At 39.4% G+C, this 21,598-nt stretch overlaps 1 protein-coding gene across 1 annotated transcript; it reads right to left on the minus strand.

The window, feature by feature from the left end:
• Window positions 1-320: 320 nt before the first annotated feature.
• On the minus strand, window positions 321-11,354 carry TMEM184C (transmembrane protein 184C). The gene is made up of 10 exons (XM_062602863.1): window positions 11,037-11,354; window positions 9,496-9,626; window positions 9,365-9,401; window positions 7,217-7,422; window positions 6,412-6,486; window positions 5,433-5,526; window positions 3,890-4,002; window positions 3,079-3,178; window positions 2,418-2,589; window positions 321-2,170 (listed from the first exon to the last, which is right to left on the minus strand). The coding sequence occupies exons 1-10, from the start codon at window positions 11,151-11,153 to the stop codon at window positions 1,878-1,880; spliced, it is 1,338 nt and encodes a 445-aa protein (XP_062458847.1). The 5' UTR covers window positions 11,154-11,354; the 3' UTR covers window positions 321-1,877.
• Between the last annotated feature and the right edge of the window lie 10,244 nt (window positions 11,355-21,598).

Here is a 21,598-nt window from a genome sequence, read left to right on the forward strand (position 1 = left end):
ATACATGCAGGAAATTAGTTATTTTCCAGTAGTGACTGAAGTGGAAGCTTACAGGCATTGTGAGCCTTTGCAAGCTGCTTCAGTTTAGAACATGTCTATTACATGGATAAAAAGATACCTGGACTCAAGCACAGATCAGGAGATTTTGATTCTTCAGAAGCTCAGTGAATTCCCTTTTCAGTGCAATCCTTAAAGTACTGAAAGCACACTCTTGTGTTATTTACACTGCAGATCCCCCTCTTCCATGAAGAGGGCAGCTGTATTCATGTGTCATTCCCACTCTTTAAATTACTGCAACAGTAAGTCAAATTGCAAGAAGGTGAAGAGTTTAAATAAAATCTTTAATTGCTTATTTACAACAAAGGCAATGACTTGGCAAATTGAAAATTATGATTTGCACTTTCCCACTAAGTTCAGATACAGCAAATACAGTCACCTGTAAAATATGCAGCCTAGTGAGTAAGGCGCAATATTTACATCACACTAGTACTGCAAAAAAAAAAAACAAAACAAAACAAAAAAAACCCCAAACAAATCAAAAAGCACTTAGATGAATTTACTGGGACAGCCAGAAGTTAAACATTATCTTGTAAATGCTAACAATGCTAGAAAAGAGCCTTTAGGTGTCATTTAAAAGGTCAGTGCTGTAGGGTTTTTTGTCAGATTGCGAACATGCAACAGGAGTAAAAATCTGATAATGGGATAAAAACAACAGTCCTCTGATTCTGTCAGTTTTGCAAAATAATGTTTTGATACAAGCATACTTCTTAGTCAGACATCTAATGCCGGTAACTCCAGTACTAGACTACCTACTTAGTTTTACCTTAGCAAAGGTCTTTTCTGGGGGTTGGTAGGCAAAATCGCCTCTTACATTTGGATCCAGGCTATACTAGAAGCATAATACAGTAATCACACATACACACAAATTTATGAATACAAATTACTACAGACACATTGTCAAGGTATCCTGCTTTAACAGCTTAAAAAAAGAACAAACTTAAGTGTTAAATAATTTACTGTAGCCCAATATTAAGAAAGCAGTTTTGGTTTGTAACTCCTTTTTGACATCCTTTATTCCCTCCCCCCATATTTTAAGGTAGTAACCATTACTCTTGTTTTAGAAGGATAGGAAAAAAAGTCAATTGTAAGGTATTAATCCAGAACCTATCATCCCAGCTGTCTCAGCTGAATGTAAAAGACAAATCATGAGCTACAAGAACAACAGCGCCAACTGTATGTGCTGGGCATGGAATTTCATAGCGAGGCCTGAAAGGAATGCTTGCATTGTATAGATGCTTCACTGATGCTCTGTAATAATTCATCTTCATGAAGGGGTTTTATTTAGCTATGAGAAGGGGAAGGTGATGGCATCTGTACAGAAGTTTCCATTTCACCCACACTCCACTCAGCATTGGAGCATGGAAGTTAACCACTGTTAAGAGGACAACCAAAGCTAATACAAACACTTTTTGCTACTGCCCTCCTTAAATTACATTCTTGAAATTAAGTTTTTCCATCACTAGCAGCACTTACACTTCATCTTTAGAAGACCAGAGTATTTTTTCAAATACTTCTCTTGTATTAAGAAAAGTCAGCGTAATTTTGACATGTTGTGTAAGCGTTTAGCAGTTTAAGGAGTTGATTCTTAAATGTATGCAGAAACTGTTCCAGTGTGCGTGGTTTATATTCATGGGGTACTCACAGATATATCCATTATTGGTTCCAAATTCAGCTGTCAGTTGCAGCCATATCCTGTTCCTGTCCGCACAGCAGCTTTTCCAAGCTTTTCAAACTTCCATCACTAGGAGTATATGTTAACAGAATATGTGTGGCAAGCATCTCACAGACTCCTTCAGACGTTCAAGGAAAAGGTGAGTCTAACTTTTATCCAGAGCTTTTTCTGATAAATTGTGCTCTAGTTCAGGTGACTCCTCAGCATCTTCAACAGCATTAGTGTTATAAATACCATCTACTGCAGGGGCTGTCGTCGGTGTTGTAAGAGGTGTCACAGTGTGTCCAAACCCCTGGTAGTGGCCCATGGGGGAAGATGGCATCGAAGAAGCATCTGAAATTGGGTCTTGAGTAGATGAAGACAGTAGACTCGTATGCTCATTTTGTTCATGATCCTCAGCAAAAAACATTTTCCTTGGCTGGCCCAAAACTGTCCTTCCTAGAATTATGCCAAATGAAAATACTTTTTAATACTTCCAGCACTATACCAAGGTCTTCGAACACATCAACTCTAAAACAGGCATGTTAAATTAGAAGATGAGGCTTTGTCTTGTAAGATTTTTTATATGGACATTGTTAGCTTTAATAAATAAAAGGATGTCTTTCCAATAAAAAAACCAACAAAAAAAATGAAGCTGAAAATACACCTGCTGTTAACAGATTATTCAGATCAGCCTGTTACTTACCAACATTTCGAACCTGTTCTGATATATCTGCCCTTATATCAGAAATATCCCACATTGCAAGAAAAGAGTCAAAGCATGACCCTTCTTCTGCTTCTTGAACGTAAGGTTTGTAGGAAAAACTGTAGTGATGTGCAATAGCTGCCAGGAACATCTCAACACAAATGATAAAATCCTGCAATGAGAGAGAGAGATTGATTTAATCATTCGTAACTGCAGAAAAATAGTTCTGGGTTTCTTTTGTAACTGAAAGACTGCAATTGCCTTGGGATACTGGCATCAGCTATTTTTCCGCCAGAGGCAGGATATTCTCAGCAGGCTTTGGAGAGCCACATGTGCTATATACATACAGGAATTAGTCCTTGCCTGAGGGACTGACTTGCTGAAAGCAAATATTCAACAAGCAGCAGCTCTGCAATGAATTATTGCAAGAAGAAATGCAAGGAAGTATTTAACTGGGGTATACTTCTGCCCAACACATGGAAATAAAAAGTGTTGAGCGTAAAACTCACTTGGGGTGACTGGCTGAAACTCAGGCTAAGTTATACTAAATTCAGTACGAATCTAGCCTGTGTTAATTAAAGTAAGCATGACAATATTTGCTTGAGATCAGCTGTGTCACCCTATATACAGCCATTCGTAAGAACTCATTGTCTGCTCCTACCTGTAGGCCCGTGGCTACAGCTTCCACACTTTGCCATTCCCAGGTGTGTTTCTCAGAAATAACGCCAACTTTCACCAACAATGCAATAAGCACAGCTTGCCTACAAAGATTATTTTAATATATAATTATTGTTGCTGTTGTAACAGTAGTGCCAAAAACCCTGCAAATAAAGCTGGTACATGAGTCCTGTTTGTATGTACACACAGGAAGAACCTCACAAAACCCATACTGTTTATGTATTTAGATTTTAAGAGGAAGAAAACAGACTTAAAAGAGATGTCATTCATCTGTGGTCCTAAAGATCACCTGAGAACATAACCAAATAAGAGTCTGTTGTTTCAGTTGGTTATTAGAACAAGTTGCTTCTCTTTCAGGGTATTAACTGCAGCCCATATGTTCAGCCCTAATGTTCAGACAGTCAAATGCACTTATTCATTAGCAGCCAATTGTGAGCTATGCTTAAATAGTAATTCATGGTTAACTTATAGTCCCTTACTTTGAAAACCAGTTGCCTTTTTTTTTACTTTAAAAAGAAAAAAATATTTTTTTTCTTTTGAAATACATGCAAGTGAAGATTCTAAAATAAACTATGCTCTTGAGCATCACCTTACAAAATACCAAGTCTGAAAAATAGGTGAACAAGACTGCTGTGCCCAGTGTATGAGCACCCTTCCCCCCTCACAATACTTTACTAGTATTATGGGTAGATTTTTTGAGGGCTCTAAACTCAGTAACAATATAGCTTTTTTTTTTTTAGCTCTTTTATGATCTACCCTGAGAGCAAGAAGTAATGAGTAAATAATTCACTTACCAGAAAGAAACAAAAACTACCATCTTCACACAGAGGAACTTGCCAACAGGTTGGATAGGGTTCAGTTCGTCACGTAGCACTTTATAAAACAGCACCAGACAATACATAGCAAACTAACAAGAAAATGAAAAAAATACTTGTTTATTTGCTTTCAAAATACTTGTTTATTTCGCGAGGGAGTTGTTTTACAGCATCTCTTGAGTTAAAGAATATATCACAGCACAACACAAACTTAAAAAGCTATTTTAGACAAGAGGCTCTGAATTTATGCAATCTTTGCCTTGCTGTTTTAAAGCAGACCTCTTTTTTTTGCCTGGAATTGTATTTCTGAAATTCATGGTATTGGCAGACAAAGGTCATCTGTCTACACACTCAAGCAAAGCATAGGAAGGTCCCATAAAATCTTTTCAATGCCAAGCTAGGGAAAATGGAACAAAAAGGACATGTTCTTTCAGCCTTCTGTTAGGAACACCTCAAATGTTGCCTCTTTATGAGAGATGAGGCAATGAATGCAATCTTCACTGCTAATCTGAACGTATTTCCTATTAATGACAACTGCAAGCAACCAAACTGATGTATAGCCAAACCTAAGGAATCTATCTGCCCTTTTCACACATACTCTCCTAGCCTCTTACTATCAAGTTTCTTCAAGCAATCATGTCAACCAGTACATATAGAAGTACGTGCTGCTTCTGGGAGTGTTGTCACAGCAGAAATAAATTAGAACACCTTCTGTGACAGCCACCCATCAAACACAGGGGTGGCAGTAGGAGGAGGAAGCCCTTTCCAGATGGGAAGTTACGCTGTTCTGAGTCCTGCTGCTGTGGCCAAGAGAAGGAAGAAGGTTGGAAGCTAGAAGGCTAAGTAGCAAGGAGCCAGAGCTGCTGCTTTTTCTTGCAACAGCTCATGTATACCATGCCCCAGGTCAAGCAGAAAATTATTCCTCTGCATTCCCAGCAAGCCACTAAATGCAATCCCTGACCTCCAGAAATGAAATTTTCACGTCCAGGGGCTGACATCTTACTCTTACCCTGACATCATCTGGCAGCTGAACCAACACCACAAGGTGTCAGGCAGGCCAGAATCTCCACACTGAATACACAGTTTGTTGTTTGTTTTTTTTTTTTCCTGTCAATATTGTTACCACCAGCTTTTAACACAGTATTTTTAAGGTAGCCAGTGCTGTGTGCTGGCAGGAAGCTACACCAGTGGGTGAAGTTAACTCTTCTGCAGAGACAAGTCTGCAGCTCTAACATGCCTAGGCCACATCACTTCACTCATCAAACAGTTCAGGGTAGAGAGGACACTATTACTTTGTAGGACTTCATAGTTAAAAATAAGAAAGGATTTAGATTATCTGTTTTTCTAATATTTTGCATATATAATATTTAACAGATAGTAACTTTGATTTAGAGTGAGAAATAGTCTACCCATAAGAACTGCCAGACATTAACAAAATTCCTGTCAACAGTTCACACAGAAGACTCCAGTAATATTAATACACTAGGTTAAAAGAGCAGAAAGATGCACTCTTGATACTCACTAGCTGTGACATGTTGTTAAGTATAACCAGGTAAGTCCAGGCATTGTTGAAGCTGAAATTTCCTTCATCATACACTCCCACTAGTTCACAAATTCTGAAAGAATTTTTAGAGTTAAAAACTACACAGTAAAAGATCAGCTTCTTTTAAGTGCTGTATCTTCATTACACCCATCAGCGGTTAGAATCCAAAATCTCTTTTGGAACTCAAATATAGGCACTGGGGGATATGCACAAAAATCACTTTCCAACAGCATATGGCATGGAAAATACAGTATGCATTTCCTATAGACAAAACAGCGTTTCAATGAAATTCAATTAATTCAACAACTAAACATTGTGTGGTTTTAACTTTTTTTTGCTTTTAACTGTTAGAACACCTACAGCCAATATTTATATGGATATTCTTTGGGAGTAGCAATTTCTTCCACAGTCCCACAGAATTAACAGTAATGACCACCAATACAGAGTTCATGAAATTAAGCTTTCAGCACCAACATGCATTAGCTGCCTGCTATTCCTTTATAACAACAGGTTATACAACATGTATGATGGCATAGTCAGGTCTGTCACACACAAAGTTTAACAAAATTTAGAAAGTTCCATGAACCTGACTTTAAAAATACCAACTGTTGAAGTCAGGGAGAAAAGGGAGAAGTAAAAAAAAAAAAAACAAACCTCTAAAAATTAAGAGATCATGAAAATGTTTTTTCCCCACATCAACAGCACTTAACATTCTCTCCCACTGCTATCAGCAGAAGGCATTAAGTATTTATTTCAATTCTGCAAGTAGTCATTTGCTATAGGGAAGTCATAAAGAAATCATAGATTGATTCAAATTGCTGGGACGCATTAAGCATGTAACACAATGAGTCTGCTTTCAAACTGCCTCAGTTCAATAAAAAGGGCATGAAAATTCTTTCCAGCATAACTCAAAATTGTATCCTGAAGACCAATATTAATTATTTATGAGCATACTTACAAAGCAATAATGGTAGTAAATGGTCTGACAACAGTGTACTGCAAAACACCCAGTTTGCATCTAAATAATAAAACTCTGCAAGAGAAAGACAAAATTCATTGTACAAGAAATTAAAGACAATTCATTTATGGAAGTTTCCTGCTCTCAGCAGTTAAACTGAATTTTTATTTCACGGTACTTTCAACTTCTACTTCCAGGACTTCAGGTACTACAGTTACAGTGTGTATATGCACATTACAGAAAACCCTAGACTTTCATAGACACCTAACAGGAAATATTCAATAATTTACCATTTAGGCATGGAAAACTTCTTTCTGGGCTAAACAAAAAGAATGCAATTTTCACTGTGCTGGAAGGTATTTAAGAATGACTTACTTTCATGGTTTTTCTTTAATATTTTAAAGAGCTTTATCAAAATCTCTTAAGAGATGCTTATCAGATTAAGCATGCAGAAACAAACAGTTCAGGGGCATATGGCCTTCTGTCCTTCACCTGTAAAAGCAATAGGCTATCTGGTCTACATAAAGGTTTTGGCAAACATACTGATGGCAAAGGAAGCAAATTCAAGGGGACGTTTTCCCAGTACTTTTCAAAACCCAGAAGTTTCCTTCAGCACCACCTGAGTTAATGCATGTTAGAGAAGTAAGTGTGATTAATACGGTGTTTTACATGTTTACAGCTGCTTTCAGTAGGCAATCATAGTTGATAAACTCTGCCAAGCAAAAGTTATACTACTAAATATGAAAACAAAACATTTGTATCCGATTACACAGGTTAAAATTGTAAGATGTCATCATATACTCACTCTCCCATAGCCCACGACGGACAACAACATAGAGGTGGCAGATGTCTCTGCTGATCTTTTGCTTCTATTATTAATACGAGGTTTGGATACCGGTTGGTTAGATAATTTGAAAGAAAAACCATAAAGTTATAGATGACATAAGCTTCATAGCATTCTCGACATGTATCCACATATATTGCAATGTTGGGGTATTTCAAAGCTATCCACTGTAAGAAGAGAAGTACATAAAAGATTACATGCAAGAAAGACCAAAGTGATTCCAATAACAACACTGGCTGGCTAGTTCAGCAAGCAATACTTCATCAGGCAGCAAGCACTAATTAAACAGGGCTTGAAGCATTTGGCTGATGAGAGTGTGACGCTACAGCTAAAAAAAATAACGTTCTGTAGAAATACTAGTACATTTTCAGGTTTTATCTCTGCTGCTTCAAACGCTTACAGCACTGTGCAGGAGATGCTCTGTATCTTTGACCACACAATTCAGTCTTTCATTTAAAAAGTAACTAAGGAGATGGCTCTTACACATAACCTACTCCTTTCAAGAGACAAGACAGAACTGTTTCCCCATATTCACATATTCGTTGTCAATATGGGTTTGAAAACTACATTTTTAGCCTGACAGTACAGAGCTGATCTGATTTATTTTGGTTTCCAACATGTAAATGTTTGCTCTGGCATATTTGCAAAATATAGGAAGAGTGTAACAGATTAGACTTAAAGTGGTAGTCATTCCTCTAAACCAGAATTTCAGACAGAAAAGTGATTTGGGGTCATTTGTTTATTCTTTTTTCTTGGGTTGTTTTTTTTTTTTTCTTCAGAACTGTGATTATGCATCAGCTGTCAGAGCTTCCAATTTTGAGTATCACACTGAAACTGTTCAGTGCAACCTGTCCTGCTGGTTTTGATTTTTGTCTGGTTGGGGGTGTGTGGTGTGTGCATGTTAAAGAGGCAGCTCTTTTGAGTTTATGTTGCTTCCCTAGGTTGTAACAGAGCAAATGTGCCTTCTCTGACCTTCTTAATAGAACTATGAAGAAGATGCTTCACATCCTCATCACAGTTAAGAAATACTAGAGATGACAGATAGTGCAAAACCTTTGTGGAAGTTGCAATACTGCAATCAGCAAACTGAGAATACAGCATTTGAATCTGGGAACTTTATGTTCAACTCAGATTAAGCACTCTAGGAGGACACCATATATGCAGCAAAGGCCAAAAGATCCAGGAGCCTGAAGAAAGATTTCAGTATGTCAGAAATATCCCTGAATGCCTGGCTAGAGCTCATTTACTTAGCAGGTAATTTGCTTCCAAAGGAAAATTCTGTACTTCAAACTGAAATAGCAACCTGAGGTACTTGACATTCCCCACAAAAAACAGGTAAAGTTTTGTTCCCCACTCTCCTTCACTCTGAAGATCTCTTTAAATCCCAGTCTTTCACATATATAGGATGACACTTCAGAAACACTCATGAGATTGAGGGGGGGATAAGAACAAAAAGCAAAACAAAACAAAAATATCAAAGGAAAAGTTCCTGGAAACCTGTCTTTTATGGAGGAAACAAATATTTGCGATGTCAGGAGGTGATGACAACATGTAAACACACATCCTGCACAGTCTGTTGCTTAGCCCAGGCTGAAATCATCTCCACAGGTGACATATTTACATGAACCATATCTGCTATGGCCAATTCTATGGCATAAAATACCGAGAATGAATTTTTTTGTGGGACCTTATCCTTTGCCTCCTGAAGCAAAAAGGAAGAATTTTAGCACTAAGCATGATTTGGGAAAGAAAAGTAACACACTGAATTTTGAGACAGTACTTGGATCACTGTTTTCCAGTTCAGCTGTGACTGAAGATGGAAGGACCAAAAGCAGGCTTTTTTCATGCCCCTTTCCACAACTGGCATAAATGATACTCAAGGACCAGGTTTAAAAAGGGTTAGCAAAAGCAATCCCATAAGCTCCACAAGAAGAACGTAGTATCACTAGAACTAGACTTCTAACATACTCCATAAATAAGAATGCCCAGACATTTCTAGGACTGCGACTCTCCATGCAGCACAGTTTCTGCTAGCTGTGACATTGTTTTCTGCTCACTTCCCCAGCAAACAGAATTTTATTAAGCTGTTAACAGTAAGAGAACACTTACACTGTCTAAACTGTAAATCGGCACCATCCATAGAATCCTGTTACAATAAAAGAACATTTAATATTACTAGTAGTATTTTTAGTCTGAATTAAATTCAACATTTGTAGCAAAGGTAAAATGGGAGCTTTTACCTTATTATTGGTTTCTGTAATTCAGGTTGAGTATAATGGACTAAGTGTTGTAGTATTCCCCAGAGAGATATTGGTATAGTCATTAGTAGAAATATCCCAGCAATAAACCATGCCTTGGTATGAATTCCAACCTTGCAAAGAAAAAGAACAATGCAACATCAAAGTTTCAGTACTAATACTTAAAAGTTTTACTAGTATAACAAGAAAAATAATTTACCTTTCTTTTTTTATGAAATAAAGTTTTAAGATGTCCATTAAGTACATATCCCCAATATAAAGTTTAGTTTTCCTAACAAAAAACAAGTCTCCCTTGCAATCTGTGGTTGTGGCTTAGAGTAAAACTTAAACAAGGAAAAGATGAGAAATCTTGCAGAACCAAACAAAACCATCACCAACAAACACAAAACATTCTACAAAAGCACAGTGATGCTCAGTATTTATTTTTGCTAAAAGCCACAACCAATTCCTTGCTTCAGCTCTGGAACTTGTCTCAGCTCAGTGCTTCATTACAAAGTTCCTGAAAGCTTGTGGATTTAAAGTATTTTTAGCTTTAAAATCAAGTTCCAAGTAGCAGTCAGTTTCAACTAGTTACATTTAAAAATCTGAAGTAGACGTGTGCATACACATGTATATGTCTGCTAAAACACAGGGCTACAACTGGAAACCAACACTCTGAAAAAGTAACTATATTAATAATCCTAAGTACCAAAACCTGAGAAACATAGTAGATTCTTCTCAAACACTTTTTTTTTTTGGTTGAGAATTTCTTCTCTGATTCCCTACTGCACACCAACATCCCAAGTCTTCTGTTGATTTCTGGTTCCAAGATCACTTGTGAGTAGTTTCGCTACCAGTATCAGATTTAATGATTTTGAAATCTCAGATACCACTTCAATACACACATCCATTAAGTTGAACATACAAAAGCATCAGAACAGGGTTTCAAAATCAGAACTTTAACACACTCAAGACAGATTTTACTGTCTTGATTAAAATCATACCATGAAAGAGCTCACCTCCTGCAAAACAAGCCGGTATTGAACTTGACAATATCTATTTTTTTAAAGTTAAAATTTTACTTTCTGTTAGAAAAGTAATCCTATCATATGAGTGAATCATACACTACTATTATGACATACTTCGGTACCACCAGCATAGAAATGAGGCTTCTGTACCTACTACCTCAGTTCTTCCTGATCAGACAGAGCTACCCAAGATACGAGGTTGCGAATGCCCGCTTTAGTACTACCAAGCGTTAAAACCTAAGTTCTGGGCAGGGCAAAGCTCCAGCCAGGCTCCTGTATCGACCGACTCCCGTTTCTTCAACATCATACCAACTGTTTAAACACTATCATTGAACCGGAAGGAGAAAGAATTCCCGTCCTGTTTCATCTTGCTTCGTTCGTGCTTTACCAGCACTGCAAGCACACACACTAGCGCCCCGCACTCCTCCAAGCCACCCTCTTCCTCGCTGGGTCGGTACCCGGGTCTGAAGCGCTCTCAGCAGAGCCCCGCGGCTACCCACCGGCCCCAGCCCTCACCTCCAGCTTCTGCAGCTCCCACACGCAGAGCGGCACCACCACCAGCAGCCCCACGATGTACAGCAGCACCACCAGCGGCCGGATCCACCGCCGCCAGTTCCCGCAGGTGCACGGCATGGCCGCGGCGACGCTGCCCCGCAGAACCAGGCGGCTCCTCGCACCCAGACGGCGCTCGCGGCGCCTCAGCGGGCCGGCGCCGGGCCCGGCAGCCCCCGCGGGGCGCGCATCACGAGCGGAGCCACCCACACACCCCACAGGCAGTCATCAGCTACCGGCTCCGCTCCGCACCCCACCGCCCACCTCAGCGCAGCTTAGCCCAGCCCGGCCCTGCCCTGGCCCGCCTCAGCGCGGCGCGGCCCCGCCCCGCGGCGCTTCCGCCCGGCAGCACTTCCTGCTGCCCCACCCCAGCCTCAGCGGCCGCGGCGATTGCCCGCGCGCCCTGCCTATTGTGGGCACCCCGCCCACCGCTGGCCGCGCCGGGGGCAGTGGCCGCTAGCGGCGCGCCCGTGCCCTCCCCGGAAGGATGGGCGAATGGTCTCTTCCGGCCGGTGCGTGTGTGTCGGCCCGGTCTCCCTTCCCTCTTCCCCTCCAGCAGTGGTCTCTCCTGCGGGGAGGCGGGGTTGCTACCTGGCGCGGGGCGGGAGGGCAAGTGCTCTCGTGTACGACCGTTAGTTCGGCTGAGGTAGCGGCGCTCCATCGCCGTTGTTTCTTCCCGAGCTGTGCCTGGCTGGCGGCAGATGAACTGATATCCCCCTCACATTCACACACACACACACACACACGCACACGCACCCTGTTCCTTCCTCTTTCGTGGCAAAACTCATTAAGTGACGAGCCTCTCGGGGAGGAAGCAAGTGGTCTTTCCTGACGGACAGCAGCAAGCTTGCCACCTGCGCCGGCAGTGGATAGGGTGGAAAACGCCACGCCTGTGGACTTAAAGGAGAGCCGGAGCTAGTGACATTTATGTTAGGAAGTGTGTGAACAGGCAGAGGTTTCAGGAATTTGAGTTAACAGAGACAGCTGCTATAACTATACACGTCAACAAAGCCTCTCTAAAACACCTTAATCGATGCTCACCTTTGGACAAAGTGGATACCGACATCGGGCAAAGTGAGCAATCTGTAGCAATTACAAAAATGGGTAGTGGTATGAACCTGGCATGAGCACTGCATTCATCTCTGGGGCTCCCAACACATAGAGGGGTGTGGAGCTGCTGCAAGTCTAAAGGAGGCCATGAAGATGAGAGGGCTGGAGCACCTCTGCTAGGGAGGCAGGCTGAGAGAGATGGGCTCGTTCAGCCTGAAGAGAAGGCTCCAGGGAGACCTTAGGCTTCCAGTGCCTAAGGGGGCCCCACAAGAAATCTGGAGAGGGACTTTTTACAAGAACGTGTAGGCATAAAACAAGGGGAAATGGCTTTAAACTGACAGGGGAGATTTAGATTAGACATTAGGAAGAAATTCTTCACTATGAGTGTGGTGAGGCCCTGGCACAGGCCCCAGCGAAGCTGTGGCTGCCCCATCCCTGGCAGTGTTCAAGGCCAGGTTGGACAGCACTTGGAGCAACCTGGTCTAGTGGAAGGTAGCCCTGCCCATGGCAGGGGGTTGGAACTAGATGATCTTTAAGGTTGCTTCCAGCCCCAAAAATTTTATGGCTTTATGAAGACTCCAGCAGATATATGAATGATGCAAAATATATACTGCTTTTGAAGTGGCTTGTAAAAACTGCTACAGCTAAGGTGCTCATTAATTCCATGGTAGCAACTGAGAAAACACAGGACTCGTGCTGAACTAAATTAGTACCATTAGTGATAATCTGCCAGATGTTCAAGGAGCTGCAGCTGTAAATTCTTGGAAGGAGGCAAATGCAGGTTGTAGTTTGAGGTGAGGCTGGGAAGGGTATGCTGTAAGAAACCATATGGAGTGTAAGGTACTAAGGAACAGTGACTGGAGTCTCTCTTTTTTTCTCTCTCTAGCTAAACTCCTGACTATTTTCCTCCTTTTTTCCCTTTGCATTGCAGTTGTTTTCCCAGGGTTTCCACTATTAACTTACCACTGGTGTAGACTGTTATTCCAATAATGGAGCTACATGTTTTTTTGAATAGTTACTATCTCTGTATTGTGGAAATGACTGGAAACATATTTTCATTGGAACTATGCATGGTGAAAGTTTCCTATTTGTTGAATTGTAGAACCCCAAAACTTGTCAGACTGCTTATCTTGGTGTTGACATAACTAACAGAAGGTGAACAGATTCTGTTTGTAAGATCTGATTGGCCGTTCACATGCTGCATTTATATGACATCTAATAGTTCACATGGCTACATGCGTGGATGAGGCAGCAGCTACTCTTGGAAGGAATTGTTCAGTTGTTTGGGTGCTATGAACTGCCAAAGTAACTCTTCCGCATCCGCTTCAAGGAAATGTCAGTAAAGCTGGACTCAGCACACAAGCCAACAGTTGAGCTATGCTGGCTAAACCTGAAATGGAGATTATGATCGTGGGCTGTTAAATTTTCTTTCTCCATGTTTTAGGAGGAAAAGTTGCTACTGATCTCCTCAGTAACTGGCAGCTCTCTCTACAAGTGATGGCAAGTTATGAAGTCCTTTTCTGCCTGGATAATCACCTGTTTAATTTGATCTAGTACTTCTCTTTTCCACCATTAACTAGAGCTAAGAGTGGTCTGAATTACTATCTCAGCAGCAGCCCTGACCACCTTAAGTAGTAAGTCTGATACCCTGATTGCCTTTTCTACCATTTGCTTAGTGAGTTAACTATAAATTGAATTTTGAAGTTTAGGGATAAGAAACATTTTAAGTGAGCTGAGAGTTCATCCTTGTGTTACAGTGTCGTGGTTTAAACCCAGTCAGGTAATTCGTTCGCTCACTTCCCCCCCTTTTCTTGCCCTCCCCCTGCTCTCGGAGGGACGGAGAGGAGAATCGAAAAGAATGCAACTCCCACGGGTTGAGATAAGAACAGTTTAGTAACTAAGGTATAACACAAATCACTACTGCTACCACCAATAATAATAATGATAAAGGAAATAACAAGGGAAGAGAATACATCATCTCACCACCAGCCAACCGATAACTCGCCCCCCCCAGCCCGACCAAGCTCCGACCGATACCTCCTCCAAGCCTGCAGTCTCCCAGCCCTTCCAGCTAACTCCCAGTTACCTCCTGGGCATGACGTGCTGTGGTATGGAATAACTCTTTGGTCAGTTTGGGTCAGGTGTCCTGTCTCTGCTTCCTCCTGGCCTCCCCTCCTCCCTGGCAGAGCATGAGGCTCACAAAGTCCTTGGCCAAACCAAAACATCGCTATCAGTTCTGTTCCCAGGCCGAAAGTCAAAACACTGCACTGCACCAGCTACCAAGAAGGAGAAACATGACTGCTACTGCTGAACCCAGGACATACAGATAAATATTCAGCTGCAGAGGTGATTTGCTCAAGGTTATGGCAGACTTGTGAACAGAATCTTGTTTGTTCATGATGGCACTGAAGAACAGGTCTTAGATTGTTTTGAGCTGAAATTCTGTATTGTATTATCAAATCAGTACCAAGGTGCTTATTCTGTTGTCCTTTGTTCCTTGTATGTAACCCATTCTTGGCAAGATGGTACAAGTAGGTCTATTAGAAGCTAATGAGCTTAGTCATATTTAATAAAAGGAAGTATGTAAATATAAATACTTTTCTTAAACATGTAGCAGACCCAAAACCAAATGTGTCCAACAATTCCAGAAAACCAGACAACACAAATGCATGAGTACTAGAAATAAGTATGCTGGTAATTTATCAATAATTAATGTATCAAAAATGTTAGAAAACATTTACATCATTAATGAATAAACATAATTTATTTTTTTTTAAGTTGAGGATTTTTTTTTTTTAATTCCTCCTGTACTTTGGTTCATTGAAGAACAACCACTGGTTTGGTTTTTAGGTGTTAAGGGTTTTTTTTTTTCACTTCCCTGAGAATATCAAGATGAAAGCTCATTCTTAATGATGTTTTTCATGTAAGTTTTTGCATCATTTGTAGTACTCTTAGGGTTTCTTCAGCATTTACTGCCCCCCAAAAAAATCCTTGGGGAGAACTTAAATGCTTCACAGACTTCAAGTCATTATTTTGAGGTTTTCCAATCTTTTTCTATCTACTGGTGTTTTGTGTGCTTGCCTCATGTTCCAAAGTAGGCATCTTTGCCAAAACAAGTCTGCTCTTTGTAGTTAGATTTCTTACAAAGCAAAGCTCGACACAATTGTGTCATACCATTACTGGGCTGAACTACCCGTCCAGTGAAATTGAATCTTTCTGCCAGTTTCAGCCCAATCTGAGTCAAGAGTCAAAGTCCCAAACTCCAATATAATGTTCCTTTAAGTTTTGTGAAGGCTGTTAAAGGGGAAAAAGCCAAACTAATGCTTATATCTACCCTCCTGAAGGAAGGGAACCTCACTTTACTTATACTGCTTATCACAAGCATACTCACTGGCCAGTCACTGTAGCTTGCTTTTAATTAGTATTTTATCAAGATAAGATTGGACTAGAAAACCTAATAAGTCTTTCCAACGCTGATGTCTTTGATTTTCTGTGATGCTGCAGGGGATTGGTACACTAGACTGAATCTGTGCAAGAAAGGTAATAGAGTTACTAAACTGCATACCCTTCTCCAGTGGCAGTTGTTATGTAAAGCCATATTGTAAATATGTGCGTAAATATAAATCCCCCAAAAAGGTTAAAGGGATACTGCAAGTAGATTGTTTGGAATATTTCGCAGGTTTTTCTACAAAACAAATCAAAAGTAGATTTTATTTTTTATCATAAAACCAAGGCTTTAGGGAATTCTAACAGTCTAGAAGGAAATGAGGTTTTCCACCATTTCACATCAAAATGTGTGAGCAAGTGATGCTCAAACAACTTTGGAAAATGCCAGAACTATACAAAAATATGTAAATAAAAGTATCTTTCACAGGAGAGATGGAACAATCACTCTGTTCTACTTACACTGGTAACGGCTTAACTGGAAAATTGTTCATGATTTAAGAAAAAAAACAACAAAGGAAATATGTGTCTGCTGAGAAGCAACCAGCATGATCAGAAGTTAAAAATGCAGACACTTTCAGGAAAGACTAAAATAACTGTATTTAGAGAAGACTTAAAGGAAACATAATATATGTGTAAGTATTTGCTACAAAAAAATAATGGTATTCTTTTATTTTTAATGGAGATAGCACAAGAGTGCTGAAACTGTGGTAAGTGGAATTGCGTATACTTAAGCACTGTAGTAGGTTAGTTTCAGTGATCTCCACTACTGAAGGTTCTTATTGGAAATCTTTCACTTCCCAGAAATAATCCTGGATTTTTATCAGAAAATGAACTGTTTTGATCTGTAAGTTTCTAATCATTTGTCAGGGAATCTTTTGTTAGCAAATCCCCTTTTTCACTACTCTTTTAAAAAGAACAGACAGCATGTTCTGTCTTTATTGTGCCAAGCTTCCATTGTCAAGAACCAGTTCTGCTTCTAAAATAATTTCATAGACCAAAATAATTTTGTAACAGATAATAGGAGTTAATAAAAATATGGCCCTCAAAATGAAGCATTCTTGTAATCTGATATTTATAAATATTCTTGTTCCTTAGTCGTTTTTCATTAATATAGGAAACAACTGTGTGAAATCTTATCCTCACACATAGATTCATGTTCATGAATTTATAATTTTTTCAAAGTATTGTACAGTGGAAAAATTGCAGTTGACACATAAGAGAAAGGATCACTTTTCTAGGTGTCGTATGGGTTGCAAGTGAACTAGCACCACTGTGTGGGACTAATTCTCTCTGGAACACACACAAGCTTCCTTGTTTTCTGAAAGAGGCTACATGTGAAGTATTGCTAAAAACCAAGCAGACCACATCTTCACTAACCATTAAGGCTTCTAATATTACAGAAAAGTGTAACAAAGCTACTCACCAGAACTTGAAGATAACAGCTGTACTAGCATCATTTTCCTCTACTGGAAAGACTGATGCAAATTATTGTTGATGTCAATCATTATGTACATGCAGCTCTCATGAATTTCAAATTTATTTAAAAGAGAGTTATGTCAAAACATAATAAACTGGGATTATTCCTTAGTATATGAAACGCTATAAATAATTTACTAAATTAAAATGGAAAAAAAAACTCTAGACTATTTTACAATTACAGTTGGAAAACTATGTGGTATTTATTATTCATGAATTCTACTTTTATTTATATACCATTGGTTTCAAAGGTTTCCTCATTTTTCCTGCTTACTTTCTGCAGGTGCAGACCCTTAGTGATAACTGGGCTGTCCATCTTGCCTGATCAGAATTTTACTGTGGGGTGGACAGTAAGGATTGAACTCAAATTCTCAGGGCGTGAAAATCACAGATCTCCCTCTTGTGTTACGGTCATATTACTGCTAGCTCCTTGAGGTGTGCATCCAGTAGTATACGGTTGATTAGTTCACATTCCACTCTGGTGCTTACTCACACTGGCATCCTTTAGTGCATTTTTATTGCATTTTATGAAAACTTAATGAGAGTTAAAAACTCAATTTAATTTCTTTTTTTTTCTGTCTGTTATTAATTTTCCATGAGAAGGCTGTCATCAGTTCTAAGAAATTAATCTTTGTTATGGAAATGCTGCTATCACATTCTGATTACTTCCTTGTTTCTTTTGTGCATGATCATTGGAGGGAATGGCTGTTGTTCAGATCCAGAGGCATCTGTAACCAGCAACTTGAGTGGTGCCTTAAGATGCAGTTTCTTTCAATTCAGGATTACTCAGATTTTTCAGACTTGTTAGGTACCTACTATCTCACTAAGCTGTTAGGCATTTTAAAACATGAGCTCCTGTTGCAGTGAATGGAGTTGATAGACATCAGTCTTTGCTTGTCAATGCACTAAGTTTTGTTCATTTATTTTATGTATAATGCCTCAAAATATATTAAGTAATGGAACAGTAGGGGCTGTGTAAAAGGAAGTAGTGAGCATGAAATAATAAAGTGTAACTAACCCTCATACACAGCTCCTCAGAAGGGCACATCCATCATTCTTGTGAAGGAATGGAAAGAATGCATACCAAGTGTTTGGAAATTCAGCAAGATTTTTTGAAGTGTTCTTGCCACTTGGTTCTCAAAGGAAGGCTCTCCCTGTAGAATTCTGTAATACAAAAACTTTTCCAAAGTTTTATCAGATATGAATTGCAGTAAAGAACAAACATTCAGTTTAAACTGAGTCAGTATACCTCTTTGCTAAAAGTCCATGCTCCAGATGAAGGAGAAATTAAAATTCACAGATTTTGGGATGTTTTCTGTAACAAAGCAAAATGTTTGGTATGATTTGCTAAGGAAGCACTTATTTAATGTGAGAGTGTCTGAGCACTAGAAGAGGTTGTGGATTTTCCATCCAGAGAGATTGTGGAGTTTCCATCTTCAGAAATACTCCAACACCTAACTGGATATGGTCCCGGGCAAGTGGGTTTAGGTAACCCTCCTTGAGAAGGGTTGGACAAGATGACCTCTATAGGTCCCTTCCAACATCAACCATTCCGTTTATGGTATTCATAGGAATAAAATCTATGATAGAATAATATGGTGGCGTAATATGGTGGAAAACATGCTGCTCAACAACTTCTCTGCAACAAAATTCTTCAATTCTGACAAAGATCATACTCTCTTACCTGTGAAGAAAGAAAACTGTCATGTGGACCATGACTAGAGGTCCCTTCCAACCACAGCTTTTTTCATAAGGTGTAAAAATACGTTGATTTATAGAAAATAGCATTACCTGTAAATAATCTTTTATCCATTTTTTTGTTTGTGGCTTTCTGCTGAGAAGTTAGCAGATTTTTGTTGAGAACTCCCTTTTGTTACTGTTGAGGTTTTTTTTATGACAAGGATTCCCAAACCCTGGTACATAAATTATTCCAGGAAATGATCTGGTCTGGTTGAGAAGCAGGCAGTGCTGTCATTTAGGTTGTACCTGCTGTTACAGGCTCTGTCAGTGTTCATTCTGAAAATGTTTGAGAACTGCGATCAAAAAACTCTTACCGTGCAGCCACAGCTTTAAAACACAGTATACGTACTCTTCTGGGATTGTTAACAGAGTTTCAGCTGCTGGAACCTCTCTCTTTCACTCACCTTTTAAGAGAGGGTATGCAGGGCCTGCATATGTTCCTCAGCATTATAATAGGGAAGGATGGACTTGCCTGTAGGTGAGGCACAGGGACTACTTTGTGGCAAGTTTTCATCTCAGCTGAATTAAGGCATTAAGATTGGCAGCAATATCTTGAACTTGAGTTCAAGCAGCAGAAGACTGTGAAGCTGAACTGAAAGCTGGGGATCCTTTTAATAGAGTTTTGATTTTTGAGCCTTTGGAAAACCCGTATATTAATAGCAGAAAATGTGTTTCTCTCAGGTAAGATTATTTTAAACATTTTGATTGTGAACACAATACCAAAAATATATCAGGCAATAAAATTACTGTAGAATAACTGAAACTGATTTAAGAAGGGGACGGCAATATGTCAGCCCATATATGAAGGAAGAACAGTACAAAAGGTTCAAGTCCATGTTCACTACCTACGCTCCTTCATGGTATTAGCTTCTGCTGCAAAAGTGTGCTTCTTTCTGGTTAATACTGCCACAGCAAAAAGCAAGCAAGGAAGGGAAGGGGAGGGAAAGGAATGGAGAATGGAATAGAATATTTCAATTGGAAGGGACTACAATGATTATTTAGTCCAACTGCCCGACCACTTCAGGCCTGACCAAAAGTTAAATCCTGTTATTAAGGGCATTCTTCAAATGCTTCTTAAACACTGACAGGTTAGGTGCATCGACCACCTACCTCTCTAGGAAGCCTGTTCCAGTATTTGATCATCCCCTTGGTAAAGAAATGATTCCTGATGTCCAGTCTAAACATCCCCTGACGCAGCTTTGAATCATTTCCACATATCCTATCACCAGATACCAGGGAGATCAGCACCTCCCTTTCCACTTCTCCTCCTCAGAAAGCTGTAGAGAGCAATGATATCACCCCTCAGCCTACTTTTCTCCAAACTCGACACAGGACGTGCCTTCCTGCTGTTTCACCAGTGATCCAGCCTATACATCTTGTCAGGGATATAGTACTCTGTTTATAGGTCTGTTCTTTTAAGAGACAAACATGTTACCTGGTATCTCCCACTGAGAGGATATACGTTGTAAATATATTATCAGAGAGTGAGAAATATGTCGAAATGTTTTGCATCCCATATTTCACAGCCCTTCACCTAAGAAGTAATGTAAAAATCTCTAAATGGGGCAGTTACAAAATATTTTTTAACTGTTTTTAACTGTTGTTTTAACTGTTAAAAAACATTTTGTTTTCACTTTCTCTTGATTGCTGCCTGCTTCAACAGACAGCTGTCTGACTGTGTTGCATACCTGACTGGCAAAAACACTCACAACAAATTAAAATGCTGTATTATATCCATTTTTTATGACTAATTTTATAGTTTTATTGACCAGCTAAGTATTTAGTAACATGTATAGCCCTTAACTCATATTTCCCAGGTAAACCTGCACAGGTGAAATTGAAGCAAAACCAGAAACGTTAATGTTTCCTATTGGAAAATGAATACAGAAGGACAAATGTCACTACTGCTCATTGTATGTTCTGTGTAAAAAAGAGTTGAAACGGTACATATTTAGAAGCAGGTTTTACTTAAAAGATATATAGAACCAATTGTAAAATATTCCCTGTTCCTGAATTATCACAGTTTTATTAACTGTCACTTCTTTCCAAAATCCCACCTTCATTCTTAGTTGAAAGAAGAAAAGCGTGTGCACTGAAGGATACCAGAAGAGTGTTTATGTAGCTATGGCAGGTATTGTGTAAACCAAATATCATAGAATAGTGTGAGTCACCACTAGGATGTGCTGTCTGCCTAAAATTGAAGCCCTGCTATATAGGAGACAAGTTTCAAAATTCTTAAATGTGATGTAAACATAAACCCTTAGTATTCTCATATGAAGATTTCAGAAAAGAAATGCAAAATATACATTTTTATAAGGAAAGGAGTTTGAATGATAGAAAATTTTCCTGTCACACAAATATCCTTAGCAGGCACACTCAGACAGTTTACTAAAGGAGTGTAACAGCTATGACCATATTCAATTTATTGACTAACATTAGAACCTTTATTGCTGGAAATTGTTTCCAGGTGTGGTGTCTATGGTAAGACCTCACAAGAATATCATACGTGCAATACATGCAACACAAAACGAATTAAATATGTTCTATAACAAAATATGTGTGCTCTTGATCTTCTGTTGCTTGTTGCAAATGTAAACAAGTATAAAACAGTGCTCAGCTAAGATCTGTGGATTTAGACTCGTGTACAGAATTACTGGTTGTAGAACAATGTATATTTATCGAAACATAGAGTTCTGAAAATTAAGATGGAAACATTTGAAGCATGGCTGTTACAGTTTTCAGTTTGTCATTTCAGTAATACTGAAGTGTTTTGTCAGTTGTGATTCTTCAGTCTGGAAATTTTTTCATATGTT

This window comes from Pezoporus occidentalis, unplaced genomic scaffold (genome assembly GCF_034315485.1).
Source record: "Pezoporus occidentalis ecotype Australia unplaced genomic scaffold, CSIRO_AGI_Poc_V1 ctg79, whole genome shotgun sequence".
NCBI classification, from domain to species: Eukaryota; Metazoa; Chordata; class Aves; order Psittaciformes; family Psittacidae; genus Pezoporus; species Pezoporus occidentalis.